Source organism: Muntiacus reevesi, chromosome 8 (assembly GCF_963930625.1).
Source record: "Muntiacus reevesi chromosome 8, mMunRee1.1, whole genome shotgun sequence".
Classification (NCBI taxonomy): Eukaryota; Metazoa; Chordata; class Mammalia; order Artiodactyla; family Cervidae; genus Muntiacus; species Muntiacus reevesi.
This window is the reverse complement of record NC_089256.1, coordinates 43,421,585-43,447,338: the sequence shown is the minus strand read 5'-3', so window position 1 is coordinate 43,447,338 and position 25,754 is coordinate 43,421,585. Positions and strand designations below refer to the sequence as shown.

The 25,754-nt window shown below is 37.4% G+C and overlaps 1 protein-coding gene across 3 annotated transcripts in view; it reads left to right on the top strand.

The window, feature by feature from the left end:
• GSK3B (glycogen synthase kinase 3 beta) overlaps positions 1-25,226 on the top strand; it is a 202,792-nt gene extending 177,566 nt beyond the window's left edge. For 2 of the 3 annotated variants that reach the window (XM_065943557.1, XM_065943555.1), the window contains 2 exons: positions 9,080-9,178; positions 25,048-25,226. In XM_065943557.1, coding sequence (XP_065799629.1) covers positions 9,080-9,178; positions 25,048-25,115 — 167 coding nt within the window. In that variant the 3' untranslated portion in view covers positions 25,116-25,226. Of the gene's footprint in view, positions 1-9,079; positions 9,179-13,920; positions 13,971-25,047 lie in introns of all 3 variants that reach the window. The other variant, XM_065943558.1, reaches the window with a different exon arrangement.
• Positions 25,227-25,754: the final 528 nt, after the last annotated feature.

Genomic DNA, 25,754 nt, shown 5'->3' with positions numbered 1-25,754 from the left:
GAATCAAACCCAGATCTGCATTGCAGGTAGATTCTTTACCAACTGAGCTACAAAGGAAGCCCCAAAATATAGTAAAGCTTACAGCTAACTACAATTTGATGTTTGTTACTGTGCCATAAGTAAATAGCCATAAACTGTAACTAATATTACTTTCATATAATCAAAACAAGTGTTTCTGTAATCAACTAGAGGGAAAAGAGAGGTGAACGGATACCGGACAAAAAAACTTTGAGATCTTTCTGATCTTCTGGATCTATAACTCGTAGACTATTACACCTCTCTTTTTTCTAGAACTAGGGCTTCAGTGAACTAGGATCTCCAGACTGACAGTGTTATCTATTTCCAGGACTTGGAGGCCAGCACAGATATTCAGCATACCATAAAGTAACCATTCTCTTACTTGCCCTCAGTCATTGGATCTCAAAGGTTGGACATAACTAAATCAAACCTTAGGAGGCAAATAGAATCAGGAAATCCCAACAGAAGTCAGTTTTCTTTGTTTACCGATTCTTTACTTTTCCAAGACTGGAATGTATAGGGAAATAGGTGATTTTGTGTGTTTAAAGATGAGTTTCCAACTAATTCCACCACACACATCCTCAATTCAAATTTTCTGTCCAATTTTTATGAGATTTATACCCAGTAAAGCATTGTCTCCCTGCTCCCCCCAAGGTCATGTGATAGGATGGGGGGTGGGCAGATATAAGTAAAGATTATCAACTGTTTACATTAATGTGACTTGGTTTGAAGAATCTACCACTCTATCAATTAGCTGGATTATCTGAGGGGATGCTACATTTGTGGGGAAGTAGGAGGAATAGTAGATTATTGGTTAGACCAGAAGAAGGCACAACTGCTTAAATGCAAGTTAAAACTGGATATTTGGAGCATCTAGAAAGCAACATGCAAACTCAGGCAGGCTGCGGATGTCTTTGAATACAGGAACAGGAGTGTCCAGACATGAGGAAAGCAGACGGGTTCCAGAACAAGTTTAAAAAGGACAGTAAAGGGAAGAGTGAGAGAAAACAAAAAGAAATGGGGAAAGGATCAAAGAAAGATTTTTTAGATGAATGTAGCTTTGTGTTAAAGGAAGTGATGAAAGCAGGGGACTGAGGACATGTTAGAGGTGGCAACAAAAGCACGTGTTACAGAAGGCCAACTTACCAAAGTGTTGTACTTTCTTCATTTGAAAGCAATAGACTACTTATTTATAAAATCTATCGTAACTCATTATTGGTGATAATTTAGAGGCTCCATATCTTTTTTTTTTTTTTTTTGAGGCCCCATCTCTTTAAGGCAATGATTTTTAAATCAGTTTTTCTGTTATGAAATAGAGATACACAGAAATACCGTCAGCCCACCTTCTTATCAGGTTTTCTATATTCTGGACATTTTCTTCTACCCTACCTTATCCTCAGCCACATCTAAAGTGGATATAGTACTTCAACCACCTTGAGTTTGTAAAATGTCTTCTGATATTCTTACCTTGAGTAGAGGCTTTTGGGGGTTAGGTTTATTATAATTTATAATAGCAAGAATAAGTCTACATAAGATAGGGGCTCTTGATTTATATTAACATGCAGGATATGAATCAAATGGGACTACCTTGGTGGTCCAGTGGTAGAGAATCCACGTGCCAATGCAGAAGACGTGAGTTCGATCCCTGGGACAGGAAGATCCCTTGGAGAAGAAAATGGCAACCCACTCCAGTAATTCTTGCCTGGAAAATCTCATGGACAGAGGAACCTGGCCAACTACAGCCCATGAGGTCACAGATGAGTTGGCCACAACTTAGGCTAAACAGCAACAAATAAATCAAATCCTAAATAGAAACTCATGCATTGCTCTAACTTACAAGGCCCCTCCTTTTTCTTTCTTTTTTTTTTTTTTTAATTTTAAATTTTAAAAAAATTATTTATTTTTAATCTTTTGGTTGTGCTAGATCATCATCGCTGCACACAGGCTTTTCTCTAGTTACGGCAAGTAGGGGCTACTCTTCATTGCAGCGTGCAGGCTTCTCTTGTGGCGGGGCATGGGCTCAGTAGTTGAATCACATAGGCTCAGTAATTGTAGCACACAGACTTAGTTGCCACACGACATGTAGGATCTTCCCGGACCAGGAATTGAACCTGGGTTGCCTGCATTGGCACATTGGCAGGTGAATTCTTATCCACTGCACCACCAGGGAAGTCCCTTTTTAAAAATAAATAAACTGTAAACTTTTTATGTGACTATCCCTGTTTCTCTGTTGTGTTCTTTTGGATGAAAAATATCTATAAAAGATCTTTATAAATGGACTTAAGGAAATCTGGGTATAAATAAGTGGATATTCTGGTACATAAGAGATTGAGCTGTTTATACTTATCAAAGGATTTGGTGTCAGAATTATTCTTTGATACTTTATAGCTAAAGAAGAGAAGAGCAAAATTTAGAGTAAGAGTAAATTTAGAAGAGTAAAATTTCTAGGTAAGCTATACTCTTCTAGGTTACTGAAAACTAAACCAAGGACATACACTGCAGGGAATGCTTAGGAAATTCATGAGTGCTGCTAAAGGTGGGCAAGTTAGTTTTAGTTCAGGTAGCCAGAGTATTACTGATGTATAATGTTGACTGTACTCAGAATTTTAGGATCTAAATTATCAAACTATTTGTAAGAATTGTTTTCTCTCTCCCAGAGGTTTGAGTGGCTCTGCTGCCTTAACTGTACTACTAGAGAGAATGTGGAATGGTATAGGAACAAACAGTGAAAGACTAATATCTTGACTTAAAATTCTGTGTGTAGTTTGGACAGATACACTTCCAGGAAGACCAGAATATTAGTGGTATGTGATTTATAGCCAAGGCAATAAAGATGCAATAATAAAAAGATGCAGTATTATGTATAGAATAAGTCAGACCTAAAGTCTCCTTCCTGCTCTCTCTAACTAGGTGCAGACCTTGGCCGTGCACTATTTCTGAGTTTCCTGATTTAACAAAAATGAGGTAGTTGGATTAAAGTATATTTAAGTATACTTACAGCTCCAAAATTCTGATTATAAAAATGAATTGACTCCAGAAAGACAAAGAAAAAAATGAGAAATAAAGCTAAGAACACAGAGCTTGAAAGCATGTGATATGTAAAATCATGGTATCAGTTCAGCCCCTCAGTCATGTCCAACTCTTTGCTACCTCATGAATCGCAGCACGCCAGGCCTCCCTGTCCATCACCAACTCCCGGAGTTTACCCAAACTCATGTCCATCGAGTCGGTGATGCCATCCAGCCATCTCATCCTCTATCGTCCCCTTTTCCTCCTGCCCCCAATCCCTCCCAGCATCAGGGTCTTTCCCAGTGAGTCATTTCTTCGCGTGAGGTGGCCAAGGTATTGGAGTTTCAGCTTCAGCATCAGTCCTTCCAATGAACACCCAGGACTGATCTCCTTTAGGATGGACTGGTTGAGAAAAAAAAAAAAAAAGGATGGACTGGTTGGATCTTCTTGCAGTCCAAGGGACTCTGAAGAGTCTTCTCCAACACCACAGTTCAAAAGCATCAATTTTTCGGCGCTCAGCTTTCTTCACAGTCCAACTCTCACATCCATACATTACCACTGGAAAAACCATAGTCTTGACTAGACAGACCTTTGTTGGCAAAGGAGTGTCTCTGCTTTTTAATATGCTATCTAGATTGGTCATAACTTTCCTTCCAAGGAGTAAGCGTCTTTTAATTTCATGGCTGCAGTCACCATCTGCAGTGATTTTGGAGCCCAAAAAATAAAGTCAGCCACTGTTTTCCACTGTTTCCCCATCTATCTGCCATGAAGTGATGGGACCAGATGCCATGATCTTAGTTTTCTGAATGTTGAGCTTTAAGCCAACTTTTTCACTCTCCTCTTTCACCTTCATCACGAGGCTTTTTGGTTCCTCTTCACGTTCTGCCTTAAGGGTGGTGTCATCTCCATATCTGAGTTTATTGATATTTCTCCTGACAATCTTGATTCCAGCTTGTGCTTCTTCCAGCCCAGCATTTCTCATGAAGTCCTCTGTATATAAGTTAAATAAGCAGGGTGACAATATACAGCCTTGACGTACTCCTTTTCCTATTTGGAACCAGTCTGTTGTTCCATGTCCATTTCTAACTGTTGCTTCCTGAGCTGCATATAGGTTTCTCAAGAGGCAGGTGAGGTGATCTGGTATTCCCATCTCTTGCAGAATTTTCCACAGTTTATTGTGATCCACACAGTCAAAGCCTTAGGCATAGTCAATAAAGCAGAAATTGATGTTTTTCTGGAATTCTCTTGCTTTTTTGATGATCTAGCGGATGTTGGCAATTTGATCTCTGGTTCCTCTGCCTTTTCTAAAACCAGCTTGAACATCTGGAAGTTCACTGTTCACATATGCTGATGATCATGGTATAAATGGAAACAAAATGATCCCTATAGAATTCAACATGTTAGCAGTACCTGTTATTATTAAATGCTCAAAAAGGTTATTTTTAGTTGGATAAAACAACTTACAGTAACGCTACGTTTATTACATTCCATCAAGAATGAAGTTCTACTCTTTTGATTTGTCCCACCTTCTCCTTCCCCCACTGTGTCCACGGGTCCATTCTCTAGAGAGAAGCGTTGACATATACACATTACCATGTGTAAAAGAGCTGGTGGGAAGCTGCTGTGTAACGCAGGGAGCTCACTCGATGCTCTGTGACAACTTAGAGGGGTGGGATGTAAGGGAGGAGGCTCAGGAGGAAAGGGATTTATATATACACGGCTTCTTCCCATTGTACAGCAGAAACCAACACAGCCTTGTAAAATGATTATCCTCTAGTTAAAAAAAAAAGAATGAAGTTCTGAGTATAACATTTTCAGGTTACTAAAGCTTATTCTTTTTAATCACCAGGACTTTAAAAATACTACCAGTTTGGTAGATAACTTCTAAGTGTATCATTACTATAAATTTACTACAAAATACATTCACACATTTTTGGATGACTAGTATAAATTGTGACCCCCCCTCTTGGGCAGTTCAAGGCAGAGTAGTTGGGATTATACAGCTGTCAATGTAGTCCGCTCATGAGACACTGCCAGTGCCATCAAGCAGCAGGAGCAGGCTTTGCAGTTTGTTTACTGTTTGTCTGATCTCCTGTTTAGTGTAGTGTTTACTTTTCTGAGTGTGTGTGGAGTATGTCGTCAACGACAGAAACTGAAGAGATTTCCTGGGCCCTTTGAAATTGTTAGGAGAGAAGTAGTTGTGCTGGAGTTACTTGTTCATCTAAACGGTATATATTCAGATAAGCAACATTAGAATTCAGTATGTGTAAGATCAAAGTGTACCATCCTAGCATTTGAATTACTCCTCAGAAAAGTACACAAATAAAATGTGCATGCCATTGTTAAATCATTTAAACCTTTTTGTGAATAGGGAGAAAAATAGCAGTTTTGATTATATAGACAACCACTGGTCATTTTCATTTATACTTAAGAGACCTCATACACACATGAAGACCTCAAATTCTTTGTAGAAGAAAAAGAAAATTTGCCTCTCTTAGTGACTCTTTCTGGGGGTTTGCAGGTTGAGCCCTTTCAAAGTTAAAGAAAAAAGATTCCCTTCTACCTTATGCCTGGTATTTTATTATTACTGTAAGAGTAGGTTTAGTTACTAAAGAGTTGATTTCTTCCCTCTGGTTTCTACATTGATTACTATTCTCAAATTTATCCTCAGCTTTCATTCAGCACAGTTTGAACATACATATATACCTCTTCCTACACCTACTCCTACCCCTTACCCCAAAAAATTTAAATTAAAAATAAAAAACCTGCCCTTATAAATAAATTTGGAAATCTTACATTTAGATGAAGAGAAACTTTAAGGGAAACTTCAAGTTTTTCCAGCAACTAGATTTAGGTTTTGTTGTTGTTTTTAACATTTAAAAAGATTGCTTGACTTAATGGTAGTCCTTTCATGGAAATTTTTCTTCTGCAGTTTTTAATGTAAATAGTGTAGCAAATTTTAGTTAAATGAGTTTGGTTATCCGTTTGGTCAGTTGATACCTGTCTTGGTTGGCTTATTGATAGCTATCTTTAAATTCATTTTGTTCTTGCTCAAATTATGCATTGTGTTTTCATGGTGGGCCATATAATGATTAATTCACCATCAAAGCATTCTTAATGTTTACTGATAAACTATGTGATTTTTTTAATGAGTAGTTTTATGGCATCTTCAGTTGGTTGAAGAAATCCTTATCATACATTAAGTTTTTTAAAGCCTTCTGGAACCTGTTTCCATTTTGTTTTGATCCATGTCTCTGGGATAACACAGTCTCATTCTTTCCCACCTCTTCTCCATGGCTAGCCCCACTAATATTATGGGCTTCCTTGTTTCCTGTGTTACCTAGAGAAAAAGAAGATTGTTTTTCTCAAGCCTTGCACGTGTATGTGTGCAAAACCACAAAACCACCATGGCCCTCAGTTGGATGTGCATATACACAAGAATAGGTGATTTGGTAAATGAGTGAGTGATTGGGAGAAAGTGGGCAGTATGTGACCACAAACCACTTATATTCAATTTATTTTAAAGATTATCTCAACTGTAGCTCTTAAAATATCTGGTCATCTTTTCCTTTTTTGCATTTTCTTTTTTTCAAATGTTTGAGTGGGAGGACAGACATATGCCTCTGGCTGATTCATATTGATATATGGCAGAAACCAACACAATATTGTAAAGCAACTATTCTCCAATTAAAAGTAAATAAATTTAAATACTTTTACAAAAGGAAGAAAATAGCCTAACAGCATCTGTGCCCGAAAGTCAACAACAGGACTGTAATTAAAAGGCTGTATATGCTTTTAAAAAATACTTAAATGAAGATAATATGGTTTCTTATTTTAAAAAAATGTTTGTTACTTGGCTATGCCATGTCTTAGTTGTGGCACACAGGATTTTCAGTCGTCTTTGCGACATGTGGGATCTTTACTTGTGGCATGTGAAGTCTTAGTTGTGGCATGTGGGATCTAATTCCCTGATAACCAGGGATCAAACCTGTGCCCCCTGCATTGGGAGCATGAAGTCTTAGCAACTGGACCACCAAGGAAGTCCCTGGATTTTCTTTTAGATGTTGGGTACATGGTCATAGAAATCTCTTAATTTAAAAGTGCACCTGTCTTAAGTTGATTCATTACCTTTCTTGCCAGCTTATTTGTATAATTGTCCTTCCATTTTTCCATTTCTGTTGAGTAGACAGAGACAACGATCTTTTTACCTGTCTCTCCAGGACCTCACATAGTCTTTCATGCCCAGTAGTGTTAGTTGGATGAGGGTGTGGGTGGGTAGATGGATGGGTGGATTTTAAAGAAGCTTCTTTATTGTAGGAAATTTTAGTTTTAAGTGGGATGGTAAATCTGACTGTCTTTTAGATTACTGAAGAGTAGTTACCACATTTTGCATTAATTTCTCTTCCTAGAACCGGAAAGTCATCAGCCCTGACAATTATCAGGGATTCTCCTGTTTTTGTAGGTGTGAGATTGCATTAAAATTGGACTGATTTAAGTAAAACTACATAGGTTCTTTCTGTATCTCAGTGAAAACTGAAATAGCTACTACAGCTGATTATGAGAAAACAGCATTTCTTCAAACCTGATCATTAAGGCAGTGGTTTTCCAACTCAGGGAAGGTTATTATTTGATGAGATGACCTAAGTCTTCTCTTTGAAGGGGAAAAGATAATGAATGGTCTTCTCTCGGTTTTGAGCTTTTCCTGCCATTCATTTTCCGTATATCTTGACATCAGCATGTTGCTTCTTTTTACCAGAATCTGAGTATCAGATTTAGTACAAAATTTAGATATTTAGGCACCAAGTTGATTAAGTCAATATTTCCAGGGACTTTGTACCAGAACATTTTTAAAGTTCTGCATTAAGTAAATGATATTTCCCTTGTTAGGTGCTGGCAGGAGGGATGAATGGTGAGTAATTGCTTAAGGTTTCCCTTTAGGGTGATGACAATTTTTTGAAACTAGGTAGAGGTGATGGTTGTACAACAGTGTGAATGTACTGAATACAGCAAAAGTATATACTTTAAAATGATTAATTCTATATTATATGAATTTTGCTTTAAAGAAAACACTATTTCCTAACTTTTTTTTAGTTCATGCTGTAATTATTACTTGTAGCTCAGAGGATAACACCTTCCTGTAGCTAACACCTTCCTTTAAATTATTAGAACAATAGGTAGAATTGTTTGTAACAACACTTATTAGAGTAGAAATGAGTGCTCGCTAGTTAAATGCCAGAACAAACCAGGGTTATCCCAGGCAGACTGGAAGAATAATCATATTACCTGAAATTAACACCAGATGCTTTTATGTACAAGCTCACCACCATGTCTCAGTAACTGTTTACATTATTAGATCAAATATCATCTTAAAATGATTTCTCAAGATTCATATACAGCACTTGATTCTTTAAAGAAAGCCAGTTTGCATACAGTTGACAGCGAGAGACTTCCACATGCAGATAAAAGCCACTTTAAACTTTTAAAAGGTAACAGTCTTACTAAGTTAAAAAGCAAAATAGGATTCAGTAGACATTTTTGTTTTCAGCAAAAGTAATGAGAATTAACATGTTTCTTAAATCCTGTTTCCACTACTGTTTGGATAAATCATACCTGCCATCAAGTTAAGTTGGTCTGTGCATGCCAATGTACAGACTGCAGTTATATTTTCTTTTCTGTGATCCTATCACTGTCAACCCCTGCAGTCAAATATTGTCAGAGTAGCAAAGGGAAACCTAGTATATTTAAGTTAATGAATGATGGAAACATATCTTATTAATACGCTTACCCTCAAACTTTTGGCCAGTACCTTTCCCAGCCTATCTTTAGTTCTCAAAGATACCCGAATTTTGCTTTTGTTATGTATCACAACATATTGGTGGCATTGCTGTATAGGTTAATTACTCGCTCATGATTTAGTTTCAGATGTAGGTTTATCGTGTCTTTTTTTCTGTTAAACCAGTGTTATAATGCCATGTCTTCTGATACCAATAAAATAGTTTCAGAACAGAGTTAAGAATGGACTCTTAACACATGTATCTTACCTTTTCTCTAGAATTGTCAAGTAATCCACCTCTAGCTACCATCCTTATTCCTCCTCATGCTCGGATTCAAGCAGCTGCTTCAACTCCTTCCAATACCACAGCAGCCTCAGGTGAGAACACAGAAGTCTCTTCTAAAAACGCATGATTTGGTTTTGTCTCCATTTTATATCATTTGTTGAATATGAATGTTTAGTACCTTCCAGCTGTCAAAAACATAGCATAGCCAAATGATTAAATGTGACTAAAGTGTTGCTTTAATTTCTAAAAAGCATGAAAGGACCCCATATGCTTTATATATAAGGTATAAATAACTTATTTTAATATAAGTGATGTCACTTTGTTATTTTAAAAGTCATGTTTTCTGTATAATTTCTTGATTAATATATTAAATGAGATGCTTATAGCAGAAAATGGTCTGCAGAAATGTAATCTTATTGAAGATAATTCACTTTAATTCCATTACCCTGAATGTAAATTATATTAATATACTGGAGAGGCAAATTTTCAAGAAGTTTGAATGTAGGTTGGTGTAATTTAATCATTTAAGGGCTGAAGCTGCAATGCAAATTCATTTAGCTAAGACTTAGATCAGAATATGACTAAATCTTGTCTATCCCCTGTCCCCCCAAAATACCCAAATGATCTCCCAGGTTAGAGCTCAGGTATCCCGCTGGTCCTAGAGCTGGTTCACATTGGGACCTCATTTGATTAGAATTACATTATGATGTTCTGAAAATACTCAACCCTTGAGTGAACTGAAGGTCCTCCGAAGGACAGCTAAAATGAAGTTAGAAATCGGTAGCATAATTGGACCCCCCCCACACCCCCCAAAATGCAGATGTCAGAAGCTGACTCCATTTTTACTTAATTATCTGTTGCATTGAACCTAGTTGGGTCAGATTGTTTGCCCAAGGGCATTTATGCTCCAGAAAATAAAACCTTGCATTACTAGTTCTTAGCATTCAACAGTGAGGTCAAAATCTACCTTCTGTTGTCTGACAGAGTTGATTGTTCCTGTCCAATCTTATATCTTTTGAATGTTGCTAATAAAGATTGACAACATTTCATTCTAATCTGTGGCCCATCTTCACTCCAGAAAAAGTCTAGGGAAAAAAGGTCTCTTTTCTAGTTCTAGTTTCATCAGCACATGCTACCTTGAGAAAGTCATTTGAACTTCATTAGTTTTAATAATGTACTGTTCATTTTCTCAGTCTATACAATGAGTGGCAATACTCTCCTCAACTAATATGGGACAGATCAAATATGTACTGAAATGTGCTTTGAATTTTTTAATTGAAAAAATAGTTTTTTTGTTTTGCTTTTAACTATGACCTGTATTTAGAAGGAAGACAGAATTACTTCAATGAGCTATTAATCAACTTAAATCATTGGCCTAGGTTAGATTGTGTTGATTGTTTAAAACATTGAATAGACCCTAATCCCAAGCTAGCACATTTACTTATTGATCTAGTTTATAGGAATTGTTTTAGACTATGAATACAATGAGAATTATGATTGGTAAGTTTTGGGTAATTTTAAATGATTTTCTTAACGTGAAATACTAGTTAATGATTACAACTAAGATTTGGGGCAAATTGTCTGCCTGGTAGGAGCCTAGTATAACCTGATTTTGATGTTGCTTTGATATAAGTTACAGCAGTCATCAAAAATAATTTTACTGCTGTATATACATTTTTATAGCTATTGAGATCAGATTTCAACTTAAATATGGAAACTGGCATTGAGCTTTGATCCTGAAAATTTATTTTAAAGTTGAAGTAGATCAGGATATGAGGAATTTTATAGGAATAGTAGACTAAGGGCTAAAATTAGTTTAAAGAAATGCATGCCTTAAGTATCTTAATACCAGGAAGGATTTCAGATATTTCACTAAGCTTCCTAGTGGCTAAAGAAAGAAGTGATATCTGTTTAAAATTTCCCATATACTTCATTAGATAAAAAGCACACTGGTGGCTTAGGAGAAGCACACCATTTCTGACCCTGCTATTTGAGAAGTGGTTCTCCTTTAGGGCTGCAAATTTGGTACTATAAGCTAGTGGTAAAGAATCCGCCTGCCACTGCAGGAGCTGAAAGAGGTATAAGTTTGATCCCTGGGTCAGGAAGATCCCCTGGAAGAGGAAATGGCAACCCACTCCAGTATTCTTGCCTGGAAAATTCCATGGCTAGAACAGCTTGGTAGGTTATATAGTTCATGGGGTCTCAAAGAATCAGACACGCTTGAGCACGTGCACACACAAGAGAGAGTAAATGAAACTCTTATCACCATTTCAACAATAAATGTAATGGTGACTCCATTTGGAAACTTTTTAAAATGCCCCTCAGTATGAGCTAAAGGCACAGCACTACAATATGGTTAAAGCAAAACAGTTTTCTTTGGGGCCAAAGTTATGGGAGCCAAGTAATGTCACCTAACATATCTTAGGAGATGCTCATCTAGATGAAGGGATTGACTGTATGGCCTTAATGGCCCAGATTTAAGTAAATCCATATGTATGTGCATGTATACATATTTTAAATAAGTATTTGGTAGTATAAGTTACATTCTTTAGTAAGATCTTAAAATATACATGTTCTTTGCTGTCATTCAGCATCAATTTCTTTATGCATACAATAGGAATAGTAAATACCCACTACCTAGAGTTATGAGAAGTAAGATATAAAGTGTACAAACTGCTTAACACTTTGCCTGGTCACATGGGCCTTCAGTGAAAAGAAACTGCTACACCACTTTATTGTTACTGCCAAGTAAGGACAGATTCATAAGTGTTGAAAACCAGCCATGTGAAAGACAGGGTTGACATCCATTCTTTTATGACAAGAAAATATATGACTCTTCACCTGAATAGATGGACATCCCATCTCCACCCAAGCAGGGAGGAAGTGAATGCCTGCCTACATGACAAAGCATTTTTCCAGGTCTACTCCAAGGTATGAAGAAGTAAAATATTACACTCCAAAGCCTTCGGCCTTGAAAATCTGAACCTGGAAATTTTTCTAATTTAGAATTTTCAAAATTAGAATTTCTAATCACCCACCCTAGCTACAGCACCACAATAATTCACCTTTGGGTGAATGAATTGCAGTATGTACCTCTAACTAAATAAGAGTAGTTACTTCTATCCAGTCCTTTCCACATGTAAATATACATTTAGGCAGTTACCAACATGGTACATACACTGCAGTCCATGGGGTCGCAAGAGTCAGACTTAGTGAGTAAACAACAAGTTATATAATAACAAAAAGGAGAGTCAATATGATATGAATGGTCAGCAGTAGGAAAATGATTCAATACATTATGAAATCTCTATTTTTATGTAACTATAAAAGATAGTTATTATGAAACTTAGATTTGTGGAAGTATTCATCTTAAATTACATGGGGAAAATTTTAAAATCCTACGTACCATGTTGGTAACTGGGCCTAAATGTGTATTTGCATGTGGATAGGACTAGATAGAAATATACAAAAATTAAAACAGTTGTGGTTAATCAGTGGATATGGAGGTTTTTTCCCTCAAAAAATTTCGGTGTTTAAATCATTTTTAAAACACATCGGTTCCTGGGGGCATTATATCTGACCATGGCTCTGACTGACATGAGAAACTTCTGAAAAGTGTATACACTCTTCTCAGACCATAAAGTATAATTTCTTATTTCAGTGTTTGTATATATCTGATTTTTCTCCACACCCCCAACAGATTCTCCCATTCATTCCATTTGGGAGACCATTCATCTGGACCCTGTAGAATAATAAATCTTCAGGAATTATAGTTTTACTGATCATAAGAATTACTTTAGAGATCATCTGATCCAGTGCCAGATGAGTTAAGTGTAAGATGTAGTTGGGAATTTCAACTAAAGCAATTTTCTCTCTGTTTCGTGTTAGTCCTCTGAGTAAGGTTTCTTCCAGTGCAATGGTTCTGCTATTAAAAGAAATTTGAAAACCACTGATTTCATTTCACCCTCCTTATTATCTACTGAAAGCCTAGTGTCCCATACTTGTATATATTCAGAAACTAGAATATTCAGTAGCACATTCGATCTTTGTATCACTTTGTTAGAAATTTATTCCCTTATACCTCTTCCACTCAATGACCCTACTCTGGGTTTATAGAAAACCAACCCAATTCTTACTTGCAAAAGTCCTTCAGATTTTAATGATGACTATGGCTAGCATCTTCTCCATACTAATGAGAATTTTAAATCCTATTCCTGAATATGTTCTAAAATATCAGAATGTTAGGTTTTCTATATAGTTATTTGTCATCTGCACATTTTATAAACATACCAATTTTTTGCCTCTCCCTAAACAACTAATAAAACATATCAAAGAGGACAAGGTAGAGCCTATTGGTTTTTTTGTTGTTGTTGTTTTTGGTTGGTTTTTTTTTTTTTGCCTTTACCAAGGTTACTGATAAAATAAGTTAAATGGGACTAGACAGGCTCACTAGGGATTATTCTTCTGATGCTCTGTAATTAACTCTGAATTACCCTTCTTGTTGTTTGCTAAACTAGAGACCAACCTTACAGTATTCATTTATATAATAATGTTATGAAAATTAGTAAAAATACTTTGCTTTTGTCAAGAAAACTTTCAGATTTTTTCCATCAAGAAAGAAACTGTGTCAAAGATGGAAATGAAAAAATTTTGTTAAAGACTTAAAAGAAGTTTCTAGTGCTTAAATATCTGTAAATTGAATTTCTGTAATTTGTTTTAGAATGTGTTTTTAGACTATAGATTCTGGCTTTAAAGACATTTAAAATGTATAGATTTCCCTCACCTTCCTTGGGCTGCATTTTGTTTATTAGGATTTTTGTTATATCCTTTCCAGGTTGAAAACCCTTCTAACAGAAAAGGGAATCATGATAAGAGTTGGACAAGGTCTGTCTTCTCTGTCTTTTTACCTGGTCAGAGGGCTTAACTTTTCTTGGTCTTGCTTTGAAAACCTTTTGCTGTTAACCTCATTTAAACTGAATTTGGCTTGTTCTGACAGGTTCACATTTTTATTTCTCTATTCTTCCTGGAATGTGTGCCCTACTTTTTAAATTATGAGCTCATCAAGGAAAACCCTTTTATTTGGGTTCTTTGGTCCTTCTCCTTTTACTTTGCAAAGAGAGTATATGCAGTTGTTTGGTTGGTCAGAATTTTGTTTTTTATAATTTTCTATTTCTTGTCAGGTATTAGCCCCTTTTGAAGATTCTAACTACAAAATCATACTTACTTATTCCCTGAACTTTTTGAAATGCATTTTGCTAAAGTCATAGTTCAGATTTAGCCAGGGCTAGTGGTCCCTTTTTCTATTACAGTTATTTTTACCACAGAATTCCTGTCACCTTGTTACCTTCTCCATCACCAGCCAGTTTTTTTCTAGCTGGACAGAATTAAACCCAGAATAATTTCTCCCATTGTTTGTTTCCACTGAATTTGACAAATAGAATGTTATATTAAGTCAGTGTATTGAATACTTACTTTTCTAAAATGACAGTTACCTCCCTTCATCCCCTCCCCAAGTATCACTGGCCTGTGGTGCTTTTATAGTGTGCACTTGGGAAAGCTGTATCCATATCCTGTCTAGTTGTAGAATCCACAGTGTGTGCCCTCAGATGGTGTTCTTCGTAACTCTTCCTGTCTATTTTCGCTTTATCTTAAATTCAAATGTAAGGATTTTTCTCTTAAAAACATAGTATCTAGTTATGTTTGGAAAGAAAAAAAAAACATAATATCGTAATATCTAGTTATTTTAGAAAATAAGACTCTCCATATTCTCACTTCCAAAGAAAATCAAAGGTAACACTATATTGTATAGTTTAGTCTAGTCATGAGTAAACAGAGAGACTGGCTTTTTTTTTTTTTAATGGACTTACGGTATATGGAGGAAGGTGATAATATGAGTTTATAGTATTCAACTAGTATTCTAAGCCTATACCATAATTTATTTAACTAATTCTTTATTGGACATTTGAGTTGTGTCCCAGTTTTTAGAGGAATTCCTGAGTCAAAAGGTGTAAGGAAGTTTTAAATTTTTAGTACATACTGTCAAATTGTCGTCCAGAAAGCTTTTCCCATTTTACACTGGTAATGCACATATTTTTTAATTTCTCCATTACTTCAGCATTAGCCGGCCAGAGTGGTGGGGGGCGGGGTGAGGGAGGTGGGGGGACAGAGTGTATATGAGCACATCTATATTTTTATGCATTACCAACTTAGTAGATGAAGAAGGTGGGTATCTTTGTTAGGGACAGTTCTATGCCCATTTCCTCCTGTTGGTTTTGTGTTTGAAGTTTTGAAGTATAGACTTCCATCCATATGTGACACTTGGACAAATTCACTGACACCAGTGAGACTGTATCTGAGATTGTATCTACCCTCTGTTAGGATTTCAAGTTCACTTACTGAGGCTGCATATAGACACCTAGAGTCATACCATCTTGGTATTATTTTCACCACAGCAGTGCTAAGTATCACTTCTAGGAAATTGCTTATTTTAATGTAAAACATGTTGTTTCCTATTAAGTCAAAAATTTTACCTGGGTTTTTCCTCCTTCCTCCAAAAGTATTGTAAAATCTTCTTGATTGAGTCGGTGAATATCCTATCAGACATTCTTCTGGGTATTCTTCCAGTGTTCCTCAGTACCTTACTTGAAGTCACCTGTTTATATTCATATGCCTTTTCTTATTCTTTATTTGTCAACTAAGTTTTTTAACTTAAAAGATAGAAAACACATCCTTTGTCTCCATGGCTTTGTTTTTTACCTTGAACAGCCAAGCCTTTTAATTAAAACGTGTTCTGCCTCTGAACACACAGCAGCTAAGGTCTCTCTGCTGCCAGCCGACCAAGTATAAACAGTATTGTTGATAAGCCCTCCAGGTTTGCTGCTGGATTGATTACCTCACTGGTGCCTGAATTTCGGTTCTGTTTTTTAAATGACTGAATCCACCATGGTATCTCATGCCACACCTTTTCCTAGTAATAATATGACAAGAGAAGTGCTGATATTTTGCTGAGAAATGCTCCCTCATTATGATACACACAAAATTATCAAAATCATGGTAGACATTATAAAGAGAAAAAACAAAAATTGAATGCTTTTCCTTACTGCTGATACTTTGGTTTCATTAGTGTAGAGTATGATTTTAGTTTAAATGTAACATTGGGATATACCTTTAATTCTTTGTGAGTAACAGTGTTGCTTGTTCATGTGTCCATTAATAACACTAATGTGAGACCTAGCTTTAAGTAGAGGCATTTCCACTCAGAACAGCTTGAATGGGAACATCTCAAATTAGGACCTTAGGGTGTACACAATACACACAACATAGCCCAAGGCTCCAGAACTTTATCTTTTAGGGGAGTCGACCTGTCATGAGACCGTTCTAAATTATAAAACTAGGATGGCTCATGAATAGAAATGCACAAAATGGGCTTAGGAGAGCATAATAAAGAAACTAAGTAAAGTATACTTAAAGTTCCCAAGTATATTTATAAAGTACATGTAAAGCACAAAAAAGGATTTGATATATCTGAAATATACTCTTTCACTGATATGCCAATAATGATTTTATAGCTTTTGAGAACCTGAAAACATGTTTGGAGTAAATAAGAAACTACATTTTATTTTTATTTAATTTCAGTTAAATTTAAATGACCAAATGTAGCTCACAGTCATCCTTTTGGAGAGTACAGATAGAACATTTCCATTATTGCTTTTGGGCCAGACAGTGAACACTTGTATCAATTAGATTTGACTTTTGTAGACCTATAGTTCTGGAATACTGAACCTTTGGAACCCCAACTCCCTTGTTTATTCTCTGTCCTTTTCCACCTAACCTGTTCCCTTATTTTCTGCTTTTCTATTTAAACCTTTTGGCCCCAGTTTATAAATGGGGGCCCTTCCCTTCACTCTCCTTCCGCTCTACATTTTACACTTTTGATCAGACACATTTGGAGGGAGAATGGACAGGACTTGCTGATGCACTGGCAGGGTAAGTGTAAGAGTAAGGGATCAGGGTGAGAACTTTTGGTTTACCACCTAAGCAACCAGATGGTGCAGTTTCCTCAGTATTGAGACAGCTGCCCATCAAATCCATGACTCGATTATCGAGCAGCTCTTACAGATCTTTAAAAATCTGAAAATAAATCTATGACTCCTCTCCTGGAAAATATGTGTATCAGATATGGAATTCTGAACATAAAAATCTACTCTAGGACAAAAGTCACAGCCTGGTGTACTCTTGGGGGAATCTAATACTTTAGAGCTTTGCCCTTAGTTTCACTATAGGATTGCCCAACTTGTCATTTTTACCTCTAAGGTCATACTTATGGGTCTCAATACATGTACAAATTCCCTTTGCCATACCCAGTACCAGAGCCATAGAACCATAGACTCTTCTCAGGATTAGGGAAAAAACAAACGGACAGCTGCTGCAGTCGTCCATTCCTTAAACAGTTTATTAGGAGCATACCAAATTTTGTAGAGGGACTTGGTCAGTAGTGCTCCCATTGGCTTGTGAAAGTGTATACATTAGTTATCTACTGCTATGTATCAAGGTACCCCAAATTTAGCGGCTTAACAGTGAACATTTATTACCTCACACAGCTTTTGTGCAGCCTAACTGTGTAATTCTGGGTGAGGGTTTCTCATGAGGTTGTAGCCAAAATGTCAGCCAGGACTGCAGGCATCTGAAGGATTGTTGCCTGGGGTTGGAAGCTTTACTTGCAGGATGGCTCATTCCTGTGGGGAGTGAATCTGTGCTGGCATTTGCAGAAGGCCCAGCCTGTCATTGTGTGAACCTCTGTGGAGTGCTATACAAGTGTCTCGTGTTGAGGCAGCTGGCTTCCCCTAGACCAAGTGATCCAAGGAGGAGAAGGTGGAGGCCACAGTGTCTTTTATGTCCAGATTTTTGGAAGTCACACACCATTATTTATGTGATATCCTGTGTGTTACATAGTCCGGCCCTATTTATTAGAGGAAGGGATTACACAAGGGTATAGACATCAAGAGGTGCATGCCTCATTGAGGCCATCTTGGAGGGTGGCTACCACAGTGTAAAAAGAATGATCTTATCCCTTCTTCCCCCAAAGCTGACTGTTCTCTCCTTTCTCCCTCAAATCCATCCTTGGTTTGTTGGTTTATGGTATATCAGAGGGCTGGTAATGAGCATTGGTTTCTAGGAATGTTGGAAGTCAGTAAATAATCTTTCCTTTTGTGGCTCAGACAGTAAAACGTCTGCCTACAATGTGGGAGATCTGGGTTTGATCCCTGGGTTGGGAAGATACCCTGGAGAAGGAAATGGCAAACCACTCCAGTATTCTTGCCTGGAAAATCCCATGGACAGAGGAGCCTAGGAGGCAACAGTCCATGGGGTCACAAAGAGTCAGACACAACTGAGTGACTTCACTTATAGTTGTTTACAAAACACCTTTATCTCTGTGTATCCTATTCAAACTATTTGAAAATAGGCATGCTGCAGTTCATGGGGTCGCAAAGAGTCGGACATGACTGAGTGACTGAACTGAACTGAACTAACCCTTTTACATATTATGGAAATTTGATGTCTACATAAGGAAAACAAAGAAATTAGACCCAGATACAAGTTTTGAATCGTTGGAGACTTTCTGTATACATCTAATTATTTGTAAATCACAAGCCTGCGAAAGAGAACACATATATTTCCTACTCTGCCTCTCAGATCTTCACTTGCTCTAGAAACTGTCCCTAATAAGAGAAAACAAGTATGAGACTGACAAGACAAATTCATCGTCTGAATAGAATATACTGCAAGGCCTGATGTTAGGAGCCACGAGGATTTATTGGATACTTTAAATAGTATGCCCCACATGAATAACCTGTGAGAAATACACACATTTAAATTCAGGATACTGTAGGGTGGAGAACCAGCTCTTGCCTGTCTGATAGTTTTTACTGCCCCCTTTTCATTGGCAGAGCTGTCTATGGGAAGAAATGAGAAGACTAGATTAGATTCTACAACCTTCTGCTCTGCAAAAAGGGTACCACAAAATTTCATTGTAGTATATCTTTAAAATACACTAAAGCCCTCTGATACTAGAATTCCATGAAAATAAGGTACTATTTACATGATTTATGTTCTTTCATGTTGTCTCAAGCATCAGAATGTAAAAAGGAAGGTAATAAAACTTAAATTGACAGCTAAAAAAAAAAAAGAAAATTAGATAATAAAATACAATCCTGGTAATTTTTATTATTATAAATTCACTGATCTGTTTTAATGTAATAACCCTTTGGTTAATAGAAGTAGACTCTGTAAATCATATTGGATTATGCAGGGGTTAGGTCTGAATGAAAGCCCTCTCTTCTCCCTTTGATAGGAAATCTTTTCTGCTTGTCTCCTATGGCCCATAAAGGTAATCATTCTGTTGTTGTTTAGACATAGAGAACAGACTTGTGTTTGTTTTATATCCCTCTGAAAAATAGAGAACTCTATTCTTTTTCTCAGCAAGGACTATTTAAATGTTTGAGAATTTTAAATTAATGAACATTTAAATTATAGAGAGTCCATGGACTCTCTATAATTTAAATGTTCATTAATTTAAAATTCTGATAAACAGTCACTAGACTTAGATGTTTATTGCACTTTCTATAACTTTTTTTCTCAAACATTTAAATAGTAATGATTTTTTAATATTCTTTTTTAAAATATTCTTTTCCACTATGTTTAATCACAGGATATTGAATATAGTTTCCTGTGCTGTGTAGTAGGACCCACTTGTTTGTCTATCCTATGAAAGAGTTTACATGTGCTAATCCCAAACTCCCAGTCCTTCCCTCCCCTACCCTCTTCTGCCATGGCAACCGCAAGTCTGTTCTCTATGTCTAAACAACAACTCTTTAAAAGCAACAAAGCTCATCTTGATTCTTCATTCCCTTCCCTTTACATATGTACTGATAAAAGTGATGCAGTCTGGCCTTATGATTTAAAAACAGGCTAAGATTGTTTATCTTCCTTAAGTCGAATCCAATTTCACAAAAGTTTTTTTACAAGTATTTACTGAGTATGAAACTCCATTGTACAACTTAATAGCTGTGTGATTATGGAACAAGTTATTTAACCTCTCTACCCACAATTTTCCCATACATAAAACGGTGATAATACCACCATCTATTTAATAAGGCCTAAGAAGTGCTTAGTAATTGTCCAATAAATGGAAAGATAAAAGAGACATCTAGAAATACACAAATGTATAATTTAGTGTGACTGCAATAACCACCACCATCACCACAGCATCAGTGATAGCAGCTGCTGACATCTGGGTGCTTATCAATGTGCCAGATACCATACCAAGTACGTTGCAAACGTGTCATTCAGCCCTCATTGTAAGAATAGGCACAATTATTGTACCCACTTTGAAAACGGGAAAAATGAATGCACAAAGAAATGAGATAATTTGCCCAAGGTTACAGAGGTAACAACTGGTATATATACCAAGAACTTTAAAAACATAGCTTTGCTCGTTCAATAAACCAGGCAGTCTGTTGGAGCTACTGTTGAATTTATGGAAGTTCACATCTTTTTGTTTGTTTTGCTTTTCTCCTCCTTGTGTTTGTTTTATATCCCTCTGAAAAATAGAGAACTCTCTTCTTTTTCTCAGCAAGGACTTTTATAACCTGGTTTTTTTTTTTTTTTTTTTTTTTTTGTTCTAATTTGTGTTTTCTTTTTTTTTTTTTTTTTTTATTTTTATTTTTTTTTATTTTTATTTTTTTTAAATATTATTTTATTAGTTGGAGGCCAATCACTTTACAACATTTCAGTGGGTTTTGTCATACATTGACATGAATCAGCCATATAGTTACACGTATTCCCCATCCCGATCCCCCCTCCCACCTCCCTCCCCACCCGACTCCTCAGGGTCCTCCCAGTGCACCAGGCAACCTGGTTTTAAGTAGAGTTGATTGCACTGGGCAGAGGTTTTGGGCTTATTCTTTGGTTTTGTTTTTGATGAATGAATTCAGTGCTGTGACTTTAGATATCAAGAATAATTGTAATCAAAGTAATTAACTGTTAAAATTTTACTCATCAAGTGATTTGGAAATGATTCAAAGAAAAATAAGAGATCATTAAATTACAAACCTGAGGAATACGAATGTCTTTTAAAATTTTATCATTCAGAAGGTGATTTTGTTTTTTATTATATGTCCACTTAAAAGGCTTGTGCTTTTTATTATAATCATATCAGCAGGTCTTTGGATTTATCCAAGGAAGAGACTAGTTTTGGGAGTGTCATAATAGTTTTGGGAGTGTCATAAACTCATAGATAATAGCCAGTACAAGGTCTGCAGATTAGTAGCTAAATAGGATATTGCCAAAGAGTAATAATGGGCTGGCTGGCAATGTAGATGAGTCCTGGTGAGTGTTGGCTGATAGCTAATGACCAGCATGGCCAGGGGTGTGACAATGCTGATATGTGTGCTGATAAATTCCTGATGACTGGTGGATCTCAAAGACTTGAGGAAGACCATAATGTGACAGTTTCACCTGTCATCCTCACATGTTAAAAATGAGAGAGAAGTTCTATTTGATGATAATCATGCATAGGTTCTGAGTGTCGTCCAGAGCATGAGAGATGCTTCAATGGCAGGGTTTGTGAGGAGTGTTATATTCTGACATATGTTTGTGCCTTCCAGGCTTTCTCAGGAGTGTTGTTTTTAATGCAGCCTGTGCCTAAATTATGAAAATGAACATTTTTCCTGCAAAAGCCTTGTAGGAACCTGTGGCCTGAATAGAAATTTATGTTAGGTTATTGAGACACAGAATTTGAATGATCATTAAGAATAAAACTCCTGATAAGCAGGGCATGTACAAGAAAAAACAGGAGTTATGAATGAAGTATTAGGTACAGTTACTAACTGGTTGATGTGAAAGACTGTTTACCTGCCTTTGGAGCATAGGTTCTATGTTAAATATCATATATCCTCTCTTGCCACCTGTCCTTGAGCCATACAGATAAATTAATGTGATGCCATGCCATGGGCAATGTGGACCTAATAGATGAACCCTTATGTCATAATGCCTGCACTTACTTGCATGAAAATAGGATTAGAAGCATTTTTTAAGCTGTTTTGAAGGAAATAAAACGAATGAACACAACCATTCATATTAAGAGATAGAAACATTTCTTCCCCGAAGGTTGAGTTAAGTATAAGGGCAGATTGTTTAAAGGAATAATCAGATATTTCGGAAGGAAGTATAGTTTTTAAAAGAGTAGCCATCAACATGATAAGCTGAGTATCTAATCCTTAAAGAGTTCCAGTATTTTGGTCACCTGATGGGAACAGCTGGCTCACTGAAAAAGTCCCTGATGCTGGGAAAGATTAAGGGCAGGAGAAGAAGGTGTCAGAAGATGGGATTGCTGGATGGTATCACTGATGCAGTGGACATGAACTTGGGCAGACTTTTAGGAGATGGTGAGGGACAAGGAGGCCTGGTGTCCTACAGTCCGTGGGGTTGCAGAGTCAGACATGACTGGGCGACTGAACAACAACAAGAGTTCCTTAAGCTAGAAGTGCAGTGTGTCCTTGGGGTCAGTTTTCTGCTCAATTAAAAAATTCAAAGTAGATAGATTCAAGGACCAAATGTTGCATTCAGCCATAAAATTTACTCATAGGACACAGGAGAGCTACAGTCTCCAGAGGGAGATAGAACTTCTGTTTTGTTGGTGTCTCCAGCCTTGATGGCTCAGAGTGGTGGACGTCTAGGATGGTGGCTCTTGGAAGTTGCCCATCTCAGTCAGGCCACCTCTCTTCTTAATCAGGGCTTAGTGTGAAGTTTTTGAGAGGAAATTTGCCTAGCCATATATCCCAGTCATGTGTGTAAGACAGAGATGCAACTTGACTAGCCACTGAAACAGCAGTATATTGCCTACCCAAGATGGAGAGCCAATCTGGACACAGTTAAATGCCTTTTTAAATGTTACTGGAGGCTTTGAAATAATAGTGGACCTTAAAAAGTGTGTGTATTGGGGGGTGGGGTGTGGATTAAACTAAGTAGTAAAGATATATGTATTTCCAGAGTATTAGGCAAAGTAAGCTCAAATGCTCTGATGTTTGACTGTAAGATGCTTTATTGAATTGAATAAGGGAACTGGTCCTTCAATGGCTATTTCTTTGCTGGTTGTGTCTTCCATTTCTGTGAATAATGGAGAAGGACTATACTTAGAAAGCAAGCAGTCGAGTTTGATTTACGCTTGGTGCTTTTGCCTATCAACACTGACCCATATTGCTTTCATTGCCTCCACTCATTCACCCACTTAAGCAGATGGCATATTATAACACCATTCAGAATTTCTAGCAAGTTTTCCAAGCTGTGCACTGTTCATTTATTTTCAGGTAAGCTGGATTCCAGTTGAATATTCATCCTATGCTAATCCCAACTATGGCAAGAGCTTTGATAGAAATGTTCTCTGGCATAAGTCTGTAGCTTATGCAGAGGCACCATCTTCCTGCACCGAGACTCACCCAAGGCACATATTAGATCTGTGCAGAAAGAAATTCAGATTTCAAAGCGTTGTTGTTGTTGTTGAGTCACTCAGTTGTGTCTGACTCTTTGCGACCCCATGGACTGTGGCATGCCAAGTTTCCCTGTCCTTCACCATCTCCTGGAGCTCTGTCCATCAAGTCAGTGATAACATCCAACCATCTTCTCTGTCATCCCCTTCTCCTCCTGCCTTCAGTCTTTTCCAGCACAGGGTCTTTTCCAATGAGTCAACACTTCACTTCAGGTGGCCTATGTATTGGAGCTTCAGCTTCAGCATCCGTCCTTCCAAAGAATATTCAGGACTGTTTTCCTTTAGGATGGACTGGTTTGATCTCCTTGCAGTCCAAGAGACTCTCAAGAGTCTTCTCCAACACCACAGTTCAAAAGCATCAATTCTTCAATGCTCATCCTTCTACACTTCAACTCTCACATCCATACATGACTACAAGAAAAACTAACCCATAACTTTGACTAGACATAACTTTGTCAGCAAAGTAGCATCTCTGCTTTTTAATATGCTGTCGAGGTTTATCATTTTCTTCCAGGGAGCAAGTATCTTTTAATTTCATGGCTACAGTCACCATCCACGGTGATTTTGGAGCCCAAGAAAAGAAAGTCTGTCACTGTTTCTATTGTTTCCCCATCTATTTGCCAAGAAGTGATGGGATCGGATGCCATGATCTTAATTTTTTTGATTGTTGAGTTTTAAGCCATCTTTTTCACTCTCCTCTTCATCAAGAGGCTCTTTAGTTCATATTCACTCTCTGCTGTAAGGGTGGTGTTACCTGCATATTGGAGGTTATTGATATTTCTCCCAGCTTGTGGTTCATCCAGCCCTGCATTTTGCATAATGTACACTGCATATAAGTTAAATAAGCAGGGTGACAATATACAGCCTTGATTTACTCCTTTCCCAATTTGGAACCAGTCCATTGTTCCATGTCTGGTTCTAACTGTTGCTTCTTGAGCTGCATACAGGTTTCTCAGGAGGCAGGTAAGGTGGTCTGGTATTTCCGTCTCTTTAAGAATTTTCCACAAGAGACTGAGCCAGACCTGTCTTTGAGTGTCCCCTGTGGAGGCACAGGTCAACAGTGGTCTGCCTCGGGGGGAGGGACTCTGGCTACCGCAGACCTGGAAGGCACGGCATGTGGCATAAATCTTCTTGGAGGAGGTCACCATTAGCCCCACCGTAGACTGCCTAGCAGACAACCCACAAACTGGAGAACATTTATACGAAAGAAGTTCTCACACTGCTGTAAAAGTTCTAGCGCCCACAACAGATTTCCCAACCTGGGGATCCAGCAGAGGGACTGAGATGTCATAGTATTGGCCATATTTAAAACAACACTCCAGATACAGCTCTCAGTCTGCAGTTGAGTTCATGTTGTTTTCTCTCTGGGTTATTACAGCATTGTTCATGCTATCTCTTGGGGCTTTCAATTTGCAGATGCTAATGCTGGAGACCGTGGACAGACCAATAACGCCGCTTCTGCATCAGCTTCCGACTCCTCCTGAACAGTCCCGAGCAGCCAGCTGCACAGGAACAACCACCAGTTTACTTGAGTGTCACTCAGCAACACTGGTCACGATTGGAAAGAAAATTAAAAAGAGAAAAAAAAAAACCTATTCATTTTAGTGTTCAATTTTTTTTATTATTATTGTTGTTCTTATTTAACCTTGTAAAATATCTATAAATACAAACCAGTTTCATTGTATTCTCACTTGAGGGAGATCCAGGGGTGGGAGGGGTTGTGGGGAGGGGGAAAGCGGAGCACTAGAACACACAGTCTCTCTCCCACGACAATCTTTTTTTATCAAAAGTCTGCTGTTGTATACTTTAAAAACAGGACTCCTGCCTCATGCCCCTTCCACAAAAGAAGACGACTTTGTTCTGTGCTGAGGTTTTTTTGAACATTGTTTTCTTTTAAAGTCAAGTGTAAGACTTGGGTATAGTGCACAGCTTGAAATTGGTTGGGAGCTTAGCAGGTGTAACTCAATGGGGACTTAAATGTCACTTGTAAAATTAATCCATATCCTTGGGTACTTGAAGACTTCCCTTTGGCTTGTCAATGGCAGGTGTGGCAGACAAAGGAAATGTGTGTCATTTGTAACCCGGGAGGTCAATAAAGTTTGAATCTATAAGGGGAAAATTCT